The sequence below is a fragment of the Colias philodice genome, chromosome 15 (genome assembly GCF_061535455.1).
Source record: "Colias philodice isolate Cphi_HAF_F1 chromosome 15, ilColPhil1 Martin Lab GWU primary, whole genome shotgun sequence".
In the NCBI taxonomy this organism is placed as follows: domain Eukaryota; kingdom Metazoa; phylum Arthropoda; class Insecta; order Lepidoptera; family Pieridae; genus Colias; species Colias philodice.
The window spans coordinates 100045-116709 of NC_143100.1; the positions used below are offsets into that span (position 1 = coordinate 100045).

Below are 16665 nucleotides of genomic sequence, written 5' to 3' on the forward strand. Positions count from 1 at the left end.
ATTTAACGTTTGAGAATAAGTGTACATCAATTAAATAAAATCTGAACAGTACACAGCAGTGGTTTGTAGATAACAAAAAGCGAAGTAACGTTAATAGTATACAATGACAAACGTGGGAAGCGTGCAGCTTGCGGCCGCGGCAGTGGGGCCACCGCGCGCGCCCTTGTGACCTCGATAGATAACTTGTGACACTCCGTGCATTTATAATTCATTTTAACTTAAAATGGAGTTTTCGCAACCTTCCGAAAGTCGACTCGAACGCTTCGTTTCGCTCCCTGTGACCCCTTGTGTGCGTGTTACAGCGCTGGCGCTGTTCGAGCACGTGAACCTGCTGTACGGCACCGTGTCGGAGTTCTGCACGGCGGCCAGCTGCGGCGACATGGCGGGCCCGGGCGGCCGCTCGTACGCGTGGTACGACGAGCGCGGCAAGAAGTCGCGCGTCGCGGCGCCGCAGTACGTCGACTATGTCATGACCTACACGCAGAAGACCATCAACGACGAGACTATTTTTCCTACTAAGTACGGTAAGCGAGAGGCCCTTTCGTAACGCTCGAAGAGCGGTGCGATCATTACCTTTACGACGCGGACGCTATAAAAACTTGAGCATAAGCTCAAGTAGATAGAACCGTATCTATCGAGCTAGACTAACGTTATCCTCGTCTACATTGCTAAGACCGGCCGCACATGGCCTATAATAAATAAAAAGTCTGAGTTCAGAATCTGAACACGAGTAAATAAATAGTACAGAGACAAAGCTTCACACAACCGCGCAAATGGGTCTATTTCTACATGCACATGACACATTGTGTGCGTGGCCACTGGGTAGATGTTATCGCTTGTCGTTTACAAAATTACAAGACTAAGGGCCGATTTTTCAATCCTTGGTTAAAATTTATCCGTCCAATAAAGTATTACACGAACATTTTAAAATGTCACCTGTAAACTGTCATATACGGACAATTTGAATACATTTTTGAAATGGTAGTTTAATACGTTATTCGATGAATAAGTTTTAACCAAGGATTGAAAAATCAGCCCTAAGACGTTATACTAATAATTTAGACTGTGCACTATGGCGCAAAAACCGCTCCGAATGAGAGCGTTCCCGTCTCCAACTTGTCTCTTGCTAATGAGGTGACTATGGCCAAACAAAATAAGGGACAAATTGCTTGAAAAACGGGCGTGTAAACGTCCTGATAATACATATTATATTGATGATACGCTTCCTAACTTCCTACTTACTTTCCTTGCTAAATAATACAGTTTTCGTAACGTTATCGCTTACGTGCTAAAGGGCTCGCTGTCTTTAAGTTAAATAATATTTACATTACATATTTAAAATTATTAAGTAAATATTATTTGACCGATACATAATTTGTGAGATGGTGCAGTCAAACAAAATTCATGGTCACCCTTACTACCAAACAAACATCAATGATGGTTGAGTTGTCAAAACTTTAGACAAGGACCGTTATAAGACCTCTCGCTCGGACAGCTTTTGGTTAGCTTCCGCTTATAAGGAAAAAGCTACCCTATGCATATAGCAATAGATCTCATTTTATCAAAACAAATATTTGCACTGTGCAGTCTAGTTAATAAATAAATATTTCAGGACAATGTGAAAATTGTCCTGAAATATTTATTCATAAATATTTAATTATTAATTATAATTATATATTTTTCATTTTTATTTTATTATCAATAATGGTTTGTTTATTGCATTGTATGTATGAATAATAATGCAAAAATAAAAAGTAAATACAGTGGAATCCGTTTTTAATGACATCGAAGGGAATCGACAAACACGTCATAATAAGCGGACGTCATACAAAGCGTTATGTGAAATGAAAAATCTTTTTTATGTAAATATGTATATATTTAAGTATTTTAATACAGAAACATAGTATACTTGCATATACAGGGAGTCCCACTATTGGTATACTAAGCGCGAAAGGACTTGTAGTTTTGCATACACTGATCACGTAAAAAATACTTAAACAACAAAATTACGTCAAAAAATTTTTGCTAATTTTTTCCTGAAAATCCATGTTTTCATCTCTAGCTTCGCGCAGCCGGCATATCCGCTTCTCTAATTTATTTATTTATTTATTTATTTATTTGATTTGCCAACAGATGTACATCTTATATTTATAATATATTTTGAGTATGTGACATAAATTAGCATGCATAGCAAGATGTAGATCCAATTACAGGCAAATACAACATGCATTTTTGAGTTGTATCAAATTATAGCTTCTAATCGTAGTATAAATTCTAATCAGAAAACATTATTCTCATCAGTATAATTTTTATGTAAGACGCTTTTATATGCAAACAAACTAAGAAAGTTGATGTCAACTTTTGTGCTATTAAATAATCTACTTATTATGTTCCCGACAAACTCTAGCAATGACGCTGTTGAAGCCTAAATTGGTTCTATATTAGTGTAGTATAATTGAGTTTTGTAACTTTTTAATGTTGTGAGAACCAAATAAAGATGATTTTATTTATTATTTATTTATATCTTTTGACAAAAAATACATTGGTTTTCCTAGAGTATCTCCTTGGAACAGCTATATTAATTTTTGACAGAAGATTAGGACAAATATACGAATTTGTAACAATTTTATATAACAACATTTGATCTGCCATCCATCTCCGATGTTTAAGACTTTCCATTTTAAAAAAGTTTAATCTGAGGTAGTATGATTTTAAAGATTTAAGTTTTTGCTGATGAAAAGTAAGTAGATAAAGAAACTTTTTCTGTACAGACTCAAGTCTTTTTATGTGACATCCACAGACATGTATATTTAAGTAGACAACGCAAGTACTGCGATCTGTATGAAAACCAAGCGTGTCATATTTTTTGTACTGACCTTGACGCGTTATGACGTCACGAGCGCTTTTTAGTGATGTTAATTTCATTTTACGCTAAATCGATTAGGCCGCCACTCGCGCGGCGATTCTAGTATCGTCCTATCCCATCGAAGTAAATCGAAAGAAATCAGATCAAACTAGATCTATGTCTTATGTCTAAGAGGTAGTCAAATAAATGAATCGTAATCGATTACTAAATCGATTCAAGACAGAAAAATGATAATTACCATAGACAGAGGGATGATAAAATAAAGTTATAAACCTTTTAATATTCTAACAAGTAAACTAATGTGTTTTAGCTTTTTCTTAGATATGCCCATTGAGTTACCATGTACTACGTACTAGAGAGGCCATCGAAAGAAAGTAATGAAACTGTCAATCAATCAATCTTTATGTCCCGTTGCATCGATCCATTTTCCTTTTATGTTCGGGTTACTTGGAAAACTGAAAAAACAAACATAGTCTAAGCAATAAGGAGTTTTCTTAAAAAACTCCCAAGATGACACTTTAACTAATGGCGTCCATGTCATAATATTTATTTTTAGTACCTTTGTATTAAAATACTTAAAAGTTCTAGGTCAAGTCGTATTAAATGACAAAAAAAATCTATGCCTTTTTTTCTGAAAAATTGCTCCTTCAAATTATCATTTTTCTGTTCGATTATAAAATCGATTAGAATCGAGAACTGTTGCATCAAATGAACATCACTAACCACAAAATTGGACAGAAAAATGAGAACAGAAAAATGAGAAGACGCTATTCATTGCTTGTTATCATACGACGCGATCTTTACCGTGCCAAGTAAAAGCCGCAATGTATTCCGAATCATTTCGTATGATTTGGTATCCGTGTTTGTCACGATCGTTTTCCACAGATATTCTTTATTTGATTTTAAAATAAATAGTGCATATTCTGATTAGAAAATTACTTACCGGTGGAAGGAAACATCTATGCTAACTCGGCCACTCACAGCTGTGGAGTTTCTACAGTTTATAACGGCGCAATTCGGCATTTTACTTTATTCAGCTTCACGTCTTTCCTTGGCGAACTGCAAGCGCGGACTGAGAGTAGGCCAGCGTCAAGTAAGTTTCATAAACTTAGTTTGGACACGGGAAGTACATACACTCGCTTAGTCTATCTTGATACATGTCTGTGGTGACATCGATAAGATGGATTCCAGACTGGTGAGCAATATTCCAAGAGAGATCTTACTAATGAACAATATACAATTTTTATAGGTAGCACACTTTTGAACATTTTGCAATTTCTCCATACAAACCCAAGAAGTTTTAGAGATTTCGTTACTATATTATTAATATGATGAATAAAACCTAATTTTTTATCAAATGTTACTCCTAAGTCTCGCACTTGGGTTATCTCCTCAAGGATGATATTATTTAAGGAATACGAAGATGATTGAGGTCGTAACTTTTTGGAAAATTTTATAAATTTGCATTTATTTATATTTAACGGTAGCTTATTAGATACTGTCCATTCTGAGATTCGATTTAGATCGTCTTGAAGAAATTTAGCATCCTCTGTATTATGTATATTTTTGAATATTTTAAGGTCATCCGCGAATAGTATAAATTTTGAGTGATTAATTTCATAGGACAAATCATTAATAAAAATTAAAAACAGAATAGGCCCCAAGTGCGAGCCCTGGGCAACACCCGAAGTAGCTACAAATGGCTGCGATTCATAACCATTAACCGTAACTTTTGACGTTCTATTGCCTAAGTAAGTTGCAAACCACTTTAACATTAGACCATGAATACCAACCCTTGACAACTTTTTAAGCAGCAGCGAATGATCCACCTTATCGAATGCCTTACTAAAATCCATATATATTGCATCTATTTCTTGACCTCTATCAATAACATCACACAAATCATCAGTGTAAGTGACCAGATTAGTTAAGGTAGACATATCCCACTACGAAAACCATGTTGTTCAGGTATTAATTCGGCCTTTAAGTGGTATGTTAAATATGGGTATATCAGCGATTCAAAGCATTTTGCAAACACAGATAACAGTGAAATGGGTCTGTAGTTTTGAATATCTCTAGCTTCGCCGCTTTTAGGAATAGGAACTATATTAGATGTCCTCCACTGTGAGGGAAAATAACCGCTATTTAAAGATTTATTATATATTATGTTTAATGGCACTGAAAGGCAATCAGCACAACGAGAAACGAAAACAGGAGGGATACCATCGGGTCCAGCGCTCTTATTGATATTCAATTTTCTAAAGGATTTTATCACTGAGGCGTTATCCAATACAATTCTATCAAAACTATTATTTCGAGGAGAAGTTTCATCTATAAGCTGTACTAAATTAATCCAATTACTTTTGGTATACATGGAAGAAAAGTGTTCAACAAAGGCACTACATATATCTGCAGGAGAGGAATAAACAACATTATTAAGAAGCATTTCCTCCGGTATTATACCTTTAGAATTTCTTTTGGCGGAAATATACGACCAGAAAGCTTTTATATTATTATTACTTAAAGAAACTTCGATGTTTTTAAGATATTTTTGGTAGCTTAGCTTAATCTCGTTATGACATCGAGTTCTCGCTAAGTTAAACTCCAGTTTATCTAAAGGATTTTTATATTTCATAAATTTTTTTCTTATTTTTTCTTTTTCTTTTAAGTTTTATTAAATTTTTACCATACCAAACAGGATACAAATAATTTTTGTGCATATGTTTTTTGGGAACATTGTCCTCAATAATATGATTAATAATGGAGTAAAACTTTTCTACCATATCGTCTACCTTATTTATGGTGGCTAATTCCGCATTCCAGTCAATTTCATAAAGTTTGCTTTTGATAACTTCATAATCAGCTTTCATGAAATTAAGTTTCACCACTCTATTCCTTTTTAAAAATTTGTGCACGGGAAAGTCTACTGTGGGCAAAAGTCTATGAAAACATAATCTTAAACGATAGGTCACGTGCTGGTGGTAAAGTTGGGCGGGTTGCCTGTTATGGGTGTTCACATAGAGTTTTAAGAATTCATCTATTTGAAAAAAAAATGCGTCTGGAATTTTATAAGTATTTTTTACGTACTCAGCGTATGCAAAACTATAACCTCCTTTGAGCTTAGTATACCAACAGTGGGACACCCTGTATATTAAATCAAAATCAAAATTGCACGTAATCAGCAGATTATCATAATAATTAATAACATATACAAGTGTATTTTATTACTGTAAGTACATACACTGTAATTTTTGTCTGCTTTTGTTTTTTCATTTTATTGTAAAAATAGTCTAAACTATTGTGTATAGAAGACATAGCTTTGGTCAAATTATCATTTTCAATATTGCTGTGAACAAATCGTGATAATAATTCTGCAGCTTTTAATGCCTCTTCTGCGGTAGGTAATGGTGATTCCTCGACTTCCTCTTCCCCATCACTTTCCAGTTGTTCCTTAGCACTAATGTTTATATATTACTACGATATTTTCATCGGTGGGTTCTTTGGATGTGAGGAGATCGCTATCAATGACAACATAATCTTTCCATATTTCTGTGTAAAGAATCATGCCGGTCATTATAACCAGACATAATTTATTAAAAATGGGTCATAATAAGCGGCATGTCACTATAAGGGAAGTCAATATATCCGATTTTTTATAAAGAATTTTATATGAAAACCAAACTTCGTAGTGCAATTACGTCATAATAACCGGTTGGGTAATATAGACGGAGTCATAATAAACGGATTCTACTGTACATCTTTATTGGGTTGGTACAAACCATGCGTGCTATTTATTTACTCATGTGATGTGAATTCAGATTGCACAGATAAGCATAAATTTTGCCTGTTCCCCATATACTTTCGGATATAAATTTTTCAATCAAAATCCGTCTGACGTGCGTACCGATTTCCGAATTCCGGACCTAAAATTAATGTTATGAATTTAGAACGTAAAGAATATCTGTCTGTTTTCTCCGACGTGACATCTGGTCGTCGGAGAGAACAGACAATCAATCGTTGAATCACAGCGAACGAGTTCCCGGCGCAGTTCGAGGCGGTGGTGCGGCGCGTGGTGCGGCTGCTGTTCCACGTGGTGGCGCACCTGTACGCGGCGCACTTCCGCGAGCTGGCGCTGCTGCGGCTGCACGCGCACCTGCACCTCACCTTCGCGCACCTCACGGCGCTCGACCGCCGCTTCGCGCTGCTCGACGCCAAGGAGACCGAGGTACGCCTCTACAGAAACCACTTGCTCCACTCTAAAGTACGGCGCAGTTCGAGGCGGTGGTGCGGCGCGTGGTGCGGCTGCTGTTCCACGTGGTGGCGCACCTGTACGCGGCGCACTTCCGCGAGCTGGCGCTGCTGCGGCTGCACGCGCACCTGCACCTCACCTTCGCGCACCTCACGGCGCTCGACCGCCGCTTCGCGCTGCTCGACGCCAAGGAGACCGAGGTACGCCTCTACAGAAACCACTTGCTCCACTCTAAAGTACGGCGCAGTTCGAGGCGGTGGTGCGGCGCGTGGTGCGGCTGCTGTTCCACGTGGTGGCGCTTCTGAAGTACTAAGGGTGCACTCACACACATCAGTCACCGTCAAGTCACCGATGACTGATCGGTGACGGTTTGTGTACGTATCCACAAACACCAGTCACCGTCATGTTGTCCGTCAGTCACGTCGCCGGTTTGACTGAACACATACATCAGGTTAGTGAGTGATTAGACGTGTGTCACGCTAGAGAACATGTAGCAATTGACGGTAGCACGACGCTGACTGAACTGAGACGTGACGGCACCGGGTGAGTGGGGATAAAAGTATGATACATGTATGGAAAGATTATTTGACGTGCCTGACCGGGGACGTCACTGATAGATTTCGTGCCGGCGACTGTCGTGTGGGAACAGAGTCATACTAGAACTATTGATACATATTTTTTTTTAATCCTGTCCGGTGACGTGCCGTGACGGTGACTGATGTGTGTGAGTGCACCCTTAAGCGATGACATTTCCTACGATAGCAATCAAAACTCTGTTTATTAAATTTATTTTTAAATTTACGGCATCACGCGGTGTATATAATAATTATATGGAATTGTTTTTCTTACGCATACTTGTTATGTTTACAGGTTCTCCGCGACCTGGAGGTGGCGCTGCGGCTGACGGAGCCGACGAGCGCGGGGGGTGCGGGGGCGGGGGCGGGGGCGGGCGGTGCGGGGGCGGCGGGCGCGGGGGCGGCGGGCGACAGCGGCGAGGAGGCGTCCCCGCGGCGGCGCTCGCCCGTGGTGACGCAGCCGCTGGCGTCCGCGTGACCGCCGCGCGAGCCGCCCGAGCCGCCCGCCCGCTAGCGCTGCCCGCGCCCGCCGCCGCCCCGCTCCCGGCCGCCCCCGGCCCGCCGCCGGCCCCCGGCCCGCCGCCGGCCCCCGGCCCGCCGCCGGCCCCCGGCCCGCCGCCGGCCCCCGGCCCGCCGCATACCCGCCACCGGCCCGCCGTCGGGGCGCTTCACGATTGCGAGATGCCTTCCGTGACTCGACCGAGTAGTTGACGCGTGTACGTTCCGTAACTTGAAGAATTGTTACTCTATTGTAAATATTTCAATCTGTTAAGTAGTTTTAGGTGATTATTAGTTTATAAATTTGTGATTGCTTTGGTTGTAAATAAAAGTGATATTTGTTTAACTAATAAACTGAAAGCTTTATCGAAGTTTTATATTGTTTTTTTTTTCAAAACTCACCCTAGATCCTATATACATATAAATATCTAAAAATACACAATAATGTATCTGTCCAATTGAAACATTCTATATCTGCAATCTCGAAGGATAGTAAAGCTTTCTGGAAGTTTATATATAGTAAACGCAACAATCCGACATCTTCCATACCTTCTGTTGTGTGCCTAAATGACAAAATCGCGACCAACGGCCCTGTTATAGCTAATCTTTTTGCATTGCATTTTTCTTCTATATATTCTGAACCCTTATCAACTATTTGTGTTCAGAACAGCGAAGCTGCTTGGGATTCTTGTGCAAGGGTTATTGTTTCAAAAAAAGAGGTTCTTCTCAAATTGAAACAACTTGATATAAATAAAGGTGCTGGTCCGGATCGAATTCCTCCTGTATTTCTTAAGCGCGCTGCTGTCGCAATTGCCTCCCCTCTCGCTATAATAATTAATGAGTCACTAAAACAAGGTATATTTCCTGAATATTGGAAAACCTCTACAATTGTGCCCGTACACAAGAAGGGCGACCTAGGTGCAGTCAATAATTACAGGCCTATAACTATCTTATCTTCATTATCGAAGGTGTTTGAATCGCTGATCTGTCCAGTTTTGACTCGATATTTAGATAAATTTATAACTCCACATCAACATGGCTTTAGGAAGGGTCACTCAGTGCAAACTAACCTTGTTAAGTTTTTGTCTGACCTGACGCCTGTGATGGACATCGGTAACCAAATGGACGTAGTCTACACAGACTTCAGTAGCGCATTTGACAAGGTGGATCATCTGACTTTACTCGCAAAATTAAAAAACTATGGTATATCGGGTCCTATTTTACAATGGATTGCATCTTACTTGGATAAAAGGAGTCAAGAAGTTGTTGTAAAAGGTTTCAAATCTAAAGTGTTTACTGCTACATCTGGTGTTCCCCAGGGATCACATTTGGGTCCACTTCTGTTCGTTGCTTACATCAATGATATCTGTGATTCTATCAAACATTGCAATTACGCACTTTTCGCTGATGACTTAAAAATTTACAAAACTGTTAACAGTTTGGCGGATGTAGCTGCTATCCAGAATGATTTAGATAATATAGGTCAGTGGTGTAAAAAAAATAATATGATAATCAACTCTAATAAGTGCTCATTCATTCGATTTACAAGGAAAAAAGTGCCATTTAATTCGACATACAGTATCGACAATGCTCCTCTCCTTCACCAGTATGAAATTGTCGACCTGGGTGTAACCTTGGATAGTAAACTCAAACTTACATCTCATCTTGATACAATAATTAAGAAAGCTGCAAGGATGACTGGGTTTATTAAAAGAAATGCAACATCCTTTAAAGCATCCACAAAAATTGCATTATATAATGCACTCGTACGGAGTCACCTCGAGTTCGCATGTGTTGTGTGGAATCCCCATCACGCCGTGCACTCGCAACGCTTAGAATCGATTCAGCGATCGTTCACTAGACATTTGGCTTTTGCCTCCCCAGGTATCACACATCGATGTCCATATACTGAGCGCTTACATTATTTTAAAATGATGACGTTAAGAGATCGCCGTAAATTACACGACCTGGTATTTCTTTTTAACTGTGTAAATGGTTTAACTACCTGTGAGGATATTGTTTCTGGGATCTCTTTTCGAATCCCGTATAGTTTACCCAGAAAACCGATTAATAATCTCTTTGATCTACCAGTGAGTCGAACTAATTTAGTACGTCAAGCACCATTGCCTCGAATGTGCGCAGCATATAATCAAATTGTCACATCTATACCGGACCTTGATATATTCTTTGGATCTCTTGCACAATACAAACATAAAATTATTAATTGCTTGATTAATAATAATTGTAAAAATACTTAATTATAGATAACATTAATTAAAATAAAATTCATAAATAATTCTATATAATTTCGAGAACTATCTATTATTGTAAATGCTGTGTACACCTTTCATTGATAAGTACATAATATTAATTAATTAATAATGTTAATTTTATCATTGTCAAATGTATTTATTGTTGGTGTGCCAAATTAAAATAAATAAATAAATAAATAAATAAATAAATCTGCATTGACTACCCGCACCACGAGCCGAGTTCCGAGCCATACGGACAAATCCGTTATCGCCCACACATTACACGAGGACGTCGCTCGCAGTCACTTATAAGGGACCAAATACCAGAATTAAATGAATTGATTTTTTTGTTTACTTAAATTATATTACGGTTAAATAATATACGATAAAATCGCTTAGGCTTTAGGCTTTAAACCGTCTTGGTTACCATTTACTGGCGGGCGCATCCGCCGAACACTTGGCTTCAAACGGGAGCAAAACGAAAAATTTCAATTTTTTTTTACTTTTAGAGCAAAAAACATTTGACGACTTTTGCTCATGTATGAGTAAGATCTAGCGAACTGATCGACTATCATTTTAATTGGGTTCATGTTAACTACACTTTTCTCACAAAACCTCAAATATCGAAATATTGAAATGAAATTAAATGAAATTAATTTATTCGCAAGAAAAGTGGTAATACAATGGTGTTATGAGAGAACTTGTTCTACACAATATAAATTACTATTTTGTAGTTTTATTAACTATTACTATTACTATTATTAACTATTTTGTATATTGTTACTATTTTTAACTATTTTGTAGTTCGTGGATTTTTTATTCTTTGAAATGTCTTGTTTCGCACGGTGCAAAAAAATAAGTACCATCATTACCATTATATTCATCTATTATTATATTTACATATATTCATTACCATCGTAAAAGGAGAATGACCAAAAATGTATGGAGCTTGGTCCAAATGTCCACCCCTAACGAGACCTATGTAATAAAATAGTTTACTAAATACTGAGTCATTATAACCAGACCGCAATCAAAAATATGCTGTCGGTAAAAAGTTATGACTGAGTGAAAAGTCATATTTTTTTACCTTTTTATGCGAAAAATATCGTAAATATCATTCTGTCCATTGGACATTTTGAACTAATCTACATAATTACGTCGTGTCATACCGCTTGCTGTCCCATGTTAGGTTCTCGCTGAAATAGACTTTGTTCAAAGGCCCGGAAGAAATAAAACGCAAGAATGCTACACAATAGTTTTATTCGTGTCTAATTAAAACACATGATTAAAAATTAACATTATATATCTCAACCATCATCTACAATAATATTGTCTAGATTCGCAGCTGGAAATTACCATCACATGGGCACAGCAACCCACAGTTCGCATACCAGATAAACATGAACAGTAATAGTTAGAAATTATAATACAATCTTGCACGTGCGTGCCTGGATCGAATCCTTGCGCGTAGCAACACAGCATGTTCAGGTTCTATGACAAAATCTACAATATCATTAAAAACACCGTCTCTTGCTACTTCAATGCGTATATGTTCAGCATAGTAGCTACGCGCAAGTTTTACATGATATGTCCCAAGTGCAAAGAATATATATATTTATTATGTACTTTTTTTGTGCTAAACTGAAAGTTACTCTATATTTAGTGGACTATAAGTGATCATAGGTCTCGTTAGTGGTAGTCGGTGGATATTTGGACCACTTTTGTTCATTCTCATTTTGAACAAAAGTGGTCAAACATTTGATGTGAAAGCACATCAAATGCAGAATTTTGAAGTGAAAACTTCTTTAGCGGCGTTGGGTATAAAATCATAAACCCGCGTCAGGACACGTGGCCTGATCGAAAAAGCGTAAGACGGATGTTTTTGAAGTAAAACTTCTTTAGGCGCGACTAGGGAGTAACTCAAGATTTTTTTTCTGACGGAAGTAACGCTGTGTAGTTTCCGCCATTTAAAAATAATAATTCTGATTGGTTGTAAGTATATGTCATATACTACACGCTTCTTGACTTATACGCCAGCTAGTGGCAAATATCATAATCAATTAGGATTATTTATTTTCAAATTTTCAAACGGATCAATTGTGAATAGCAAAGTGAAATTCAACAGTTTTAAAAACATTATTTTAAATTGCAAAATTTTTTGAAAATCTCTAAATATACTTGTTTATTTATTATTTTTAAAATAAGTAAATTAAAAATAAATTTTCTGACAATTGCGACATTTTATAATATTCAATAACAAGGTTATATTGACATGTGCGTTTTACTTCAATCGCGCGTAAGGGTGACAAATCAACATCGAGCTATGCTGCGCTGTACTGCGTTGTGCTGTGCTGTGTTTCTTAAGCTACGTTTTTTTAACAATTAAACGATGCTGCGCTGTACTGCGCTGTGATGTGCTGTGTTTCTTAAGCTACGTTTTTTAACCTTCCTATACTCGCGCGTTGGTCTGTGAGACCGACGAAACACATTTTCGTAATTATTTTTATGCAGGTAAATCCTGTGAAGTCGAGTTCCTTGCTAGTTTCCGGATTTGGGGCTAACTTCATTTTAGTGCACGTCGCGTGGTTGGCAGAAGTTCACGTGTCATAGCATTTGGCGCCAATCGGTCCATGAGACCGACGCGAGTATAGGTGCAACTTTTTGTGTAAGTATTAATATTATATATTTTGTACATTTATATATTTTTACAGACTTTGAATACTTTATGAAGTATGTATAGTAAAATATATGTAGGTATGAATGTTGCTCTAAAGTATATTTTGACCAATTTTTTAGGCCATACTTCATGTCAAAATGAACGATGATCAAATCAGATTGTTGCTGGAAGAATCAATTTCTGGTTCTGCTATGAAGACGAAAATGACAGTGAGGTGGAAGACAACGTGGAGGTACAAGAAGAGACATACGAAACCGAGCAAGACGATGACAATGAAGAGATATCTGAGGAAAAACATAGTGAAAGTTCCAGTGATTTTTACTTGGGAAAAGATGGACAGACAAGGCTCAAAACTAAGCCAAACATAGATAAATATGTGCTTTGATATGTTTATTATTATTATTTAGAAGTTTATTTTGTTTTGAAAAAGAAGTTCTGTTTTTAATTTAGTTTTCCCTAGTACTTAAGAAAAACATCTCAAATTCGAGGACTGATTTGTGATAAACTATAAGTCAGTAAAATAATTAATAAACTAAGTATGATCAATACTATTTTGTTTCAGTACATCCTAAACTTTAAAAAAATTGTTATAGTTTTCGGTTTTCTTAGTAAATATATATAGTGTAGGGGTAAACACTATCGGTCTGTGACATCGTGCGCGAGTATAGGTGTTACAAAAATTGGCGCGAGTATAGGAAGGTTAACAATCTAGCTCAGTATAAAGTAATCAGCAGCTCGTGTAGTCGTTTATCTCGTCAAATATGACCCTATTTTCAAAAAAACGTAAACATTACGACATAGTTGAATCCGATGAAGATGAAAGTGAAGAAGAAGCGGATATGGTTATTTTATGTGTTATTTTGTCGTTAAAAGAGTCCAGTCACGGTAGCTTGTTACCTCACACCATACGTGAAAAATACGGAGAATTTTCTAAAGAGTATTGCCACTGAAGACGATTTTTTTTTTATATTTGCGAATGACTAAAAATCATTTTAATTATTATTAACTAGCGACCCGCCCCGGCTTCGCACGGGTGCAATGCTGATACTAAATACACTACAGAAAAACTGTGAACGTTGTACAATATAAAAACATAGCGGCCCGCTCCGGCTTCGCACGGGTATAAAATATATAGCCGGGCGGCCGGCCGGTACCGCCGCAAACGCTACGTCCCGCAATTTTTAAATCTGTAATATCTTCGAAAATATTCACTTAAATTATACGGTGTAAAGGGCCATATAGATCTATATTAAACGAACAATGTATTCAAGGTATTTAATTGGTTAAGGATTAATGTTGTATTGGTTAAAATCGCTTCGAAAATTAGCCATTATTTGTCGTAAAAAGTAAATGACAAAAATAAGTTATTGTGGGTTATCCATAAGAGATAGACATATACCATCGCGGACTTTTCTGTAGACCTTTTCAATGTGTATAAATACTTAGTACATTATTTTGATAAAACTCGTAGGGTTCAGCCTGCGTTTGCAATGTAAGCGGAATAAATGTAATTTTTTACGACATCACATTAGAAACCTCAAAAATAACAGTACTTCTCCACTATTTAATGGATATTATTATACATATAAACCTTCCTCTTGAATCACTCTATCTATTAAAAAAAAACTGCATCAAAATCCGTTGCGTAGTTTCAATTAGATTTAAGCGTACAAAGGGACATAGGGACAGAGAGAGCGACTTTGTTTTATACTATGTAGTGATAAGCTCGACACAGCGCAGCATGGCAGAGCTCCATAAAAACATAGCACAGTTCGGCACAGCGCGGCTCAGCATGGCGGGTAGCGCGCCTCGCTCGAGACTGCTGCGTTTTTAAACAGAGCGTAGCCTCACACAGCGCAGCACAGCATGGTTTGTTTGTATCCTCATTAAAATATTAGACGAGCGAGTTGACCAAACACAGCACAGCGCAGTACAGCGCAGCATAGCTCGATGTTGATTTGTCACCCTAAAGGTTACACGCACACACTTTTTTTTTTAAGCCCTTATATTCCATGCGTAAGACGGATACCATTCCAAAATATCAAACATGCTGAACGTTAATAATCAAGTTTTCACTTCTGCCGGCACTCCCGGAGTGCAACCCGTCTTTTTTTAATTGAAAATGGGTGCTTCTTATTGAATTAAATTAAAACAAGGTACATAACTACATACGTATCGATTTTCTATTTTAATAGTAAAAAAAATTAAATAAATAAGGCTAAAGATTAGAAATTTCAAATAAGGTCAATATAAGGTAAATAATAATAGAAAATACAGTAAAATTAGGACAAAAAAGGCAAATTTAGACTGAATTTCGTAGAAAAAAAAATGTTAAGATGAAAAACACCGTCATTTATCATAACTTTTATACAATAATTGTTAATTTTACTTATGTCAAAAAAATTTAAAAGCATGTTGTAGATTTTGCATTGGAAATGGTGCTAGGCCGTAAATTGAGAAAAACTTTTTTTTTATGCCCAGTGACTGTTTATTTTTCAGATACAAAATTAAACTCGCTGCCAGGTTGTTTAAATTGCTTACCATTGTCATAATTATTTACAGAACACGAATTACAGCCCGATTTTAATTATTTTTGGTTTGATCATTAGTCTAATCTAAAATATATACAAATAGGAATTTGAGAAATCTTCTCATTTTTATAACATTTCCATGCATTTAAATATCATATAATTCTGGTCTTCAACTTGCTCGAAACGAAACTCGATAAAGGAAAATATAAGCAGCGCCAAAGAGTCATCTCGCAATCACTACACAGTACACACGCAGATTGATCTGCGAATGGGCGCGCCAATGCAGAGCAGCCATAACAATATGATGTCTGAGAAGGTACACGATGAAAAAATACATTTTGGAAACGAAATAAAACAAAATTAGTGTATAAAATACTTTTTATTAATACCTGTAGGCTACAATGTAAAGGGGCTTAGCGAGACCTTGAATATAAACTTATTATACGTATTAAGTCACAGTTAAGACTTAGTTGTCGAAATATATAAAAATATGTATATCCAAACAAATGGCGAACTGTAAACAAAGACACTTTCTTTTGTATACAATATTCAACTTACCTACGTGTTAAACACGACACAATTATATTTAACAAAATAAACTGTACAATTGATATCTTAAGTGTTGCTGATTCGAAAATCAAAACGCCAGGCTTCCAAAAGGCCGCTTACGTCTACACCTACGCTATAAGGCACATTTCAGCGTTATATTCTATATTAAAATTTTATGTTGTATAAAATAAATACATACATATATGTGTCTTTTGTTTACAATTATAGATATATTATGTACTATACAAATTAAACGTAATACAAGGAATGCCTTACGGCGGGGGCACACGATGCGTTGCGGCGGCGGTCCGGCGCCGGAGCGGTGTCGCTGCGTCGTCTTACATAGAAATATCTGTGGCATGTCACACGATGCGCTCCGGCGCCGCACCGGACTTGCAACCACCAAGACGAGGCGGGGAGGGGTGAATGCGGTGCGACGTCGGAGCGGCACCGCTGAGTTGTTTTGCG

General features: G+C 37.4%; 1 protein-coding gene across 6 annotated transcripts in view; it reads left to right on the forward strand.

Moving 5' to 3' along the window:
* The window catches only part of Mob2 (MOB kinase activator 2), a 60396-nt gene extending 52206 nt beyond the window's left edge, over positions 1 to 8190 (forward strand). For 4 of the 6 annotated variants that reach the window (XM_089704295.1, XM_089704296.1, XM_089704291.1 and 1 more), the window contains 3 exons: positions 303 to 524; positions 6895 to 7430; positions 7857 to 7994. In XM_089704295.1, coding sequence (XP_089560421.1) covers positions 303 to 524; positions 6895 to 7430; positions 7857 to 7862 — 764 coding nt within the window. In that variant the 3' untranslated portion in view covers positions 7863 to 7994. Of the gene's footprint in view, positions 1 to 302; positions 525 to 6894; positions 7431 to 7856 lie in introns of all 6 variants that reach the window. The other 2 variants (XM_089704297.1, XM_089704294.1) reach the window with 2 other exon arrangements.
* The last annotated feature ends 8475 nt before the right edge of the window (positions 8191 to 16665 follow it).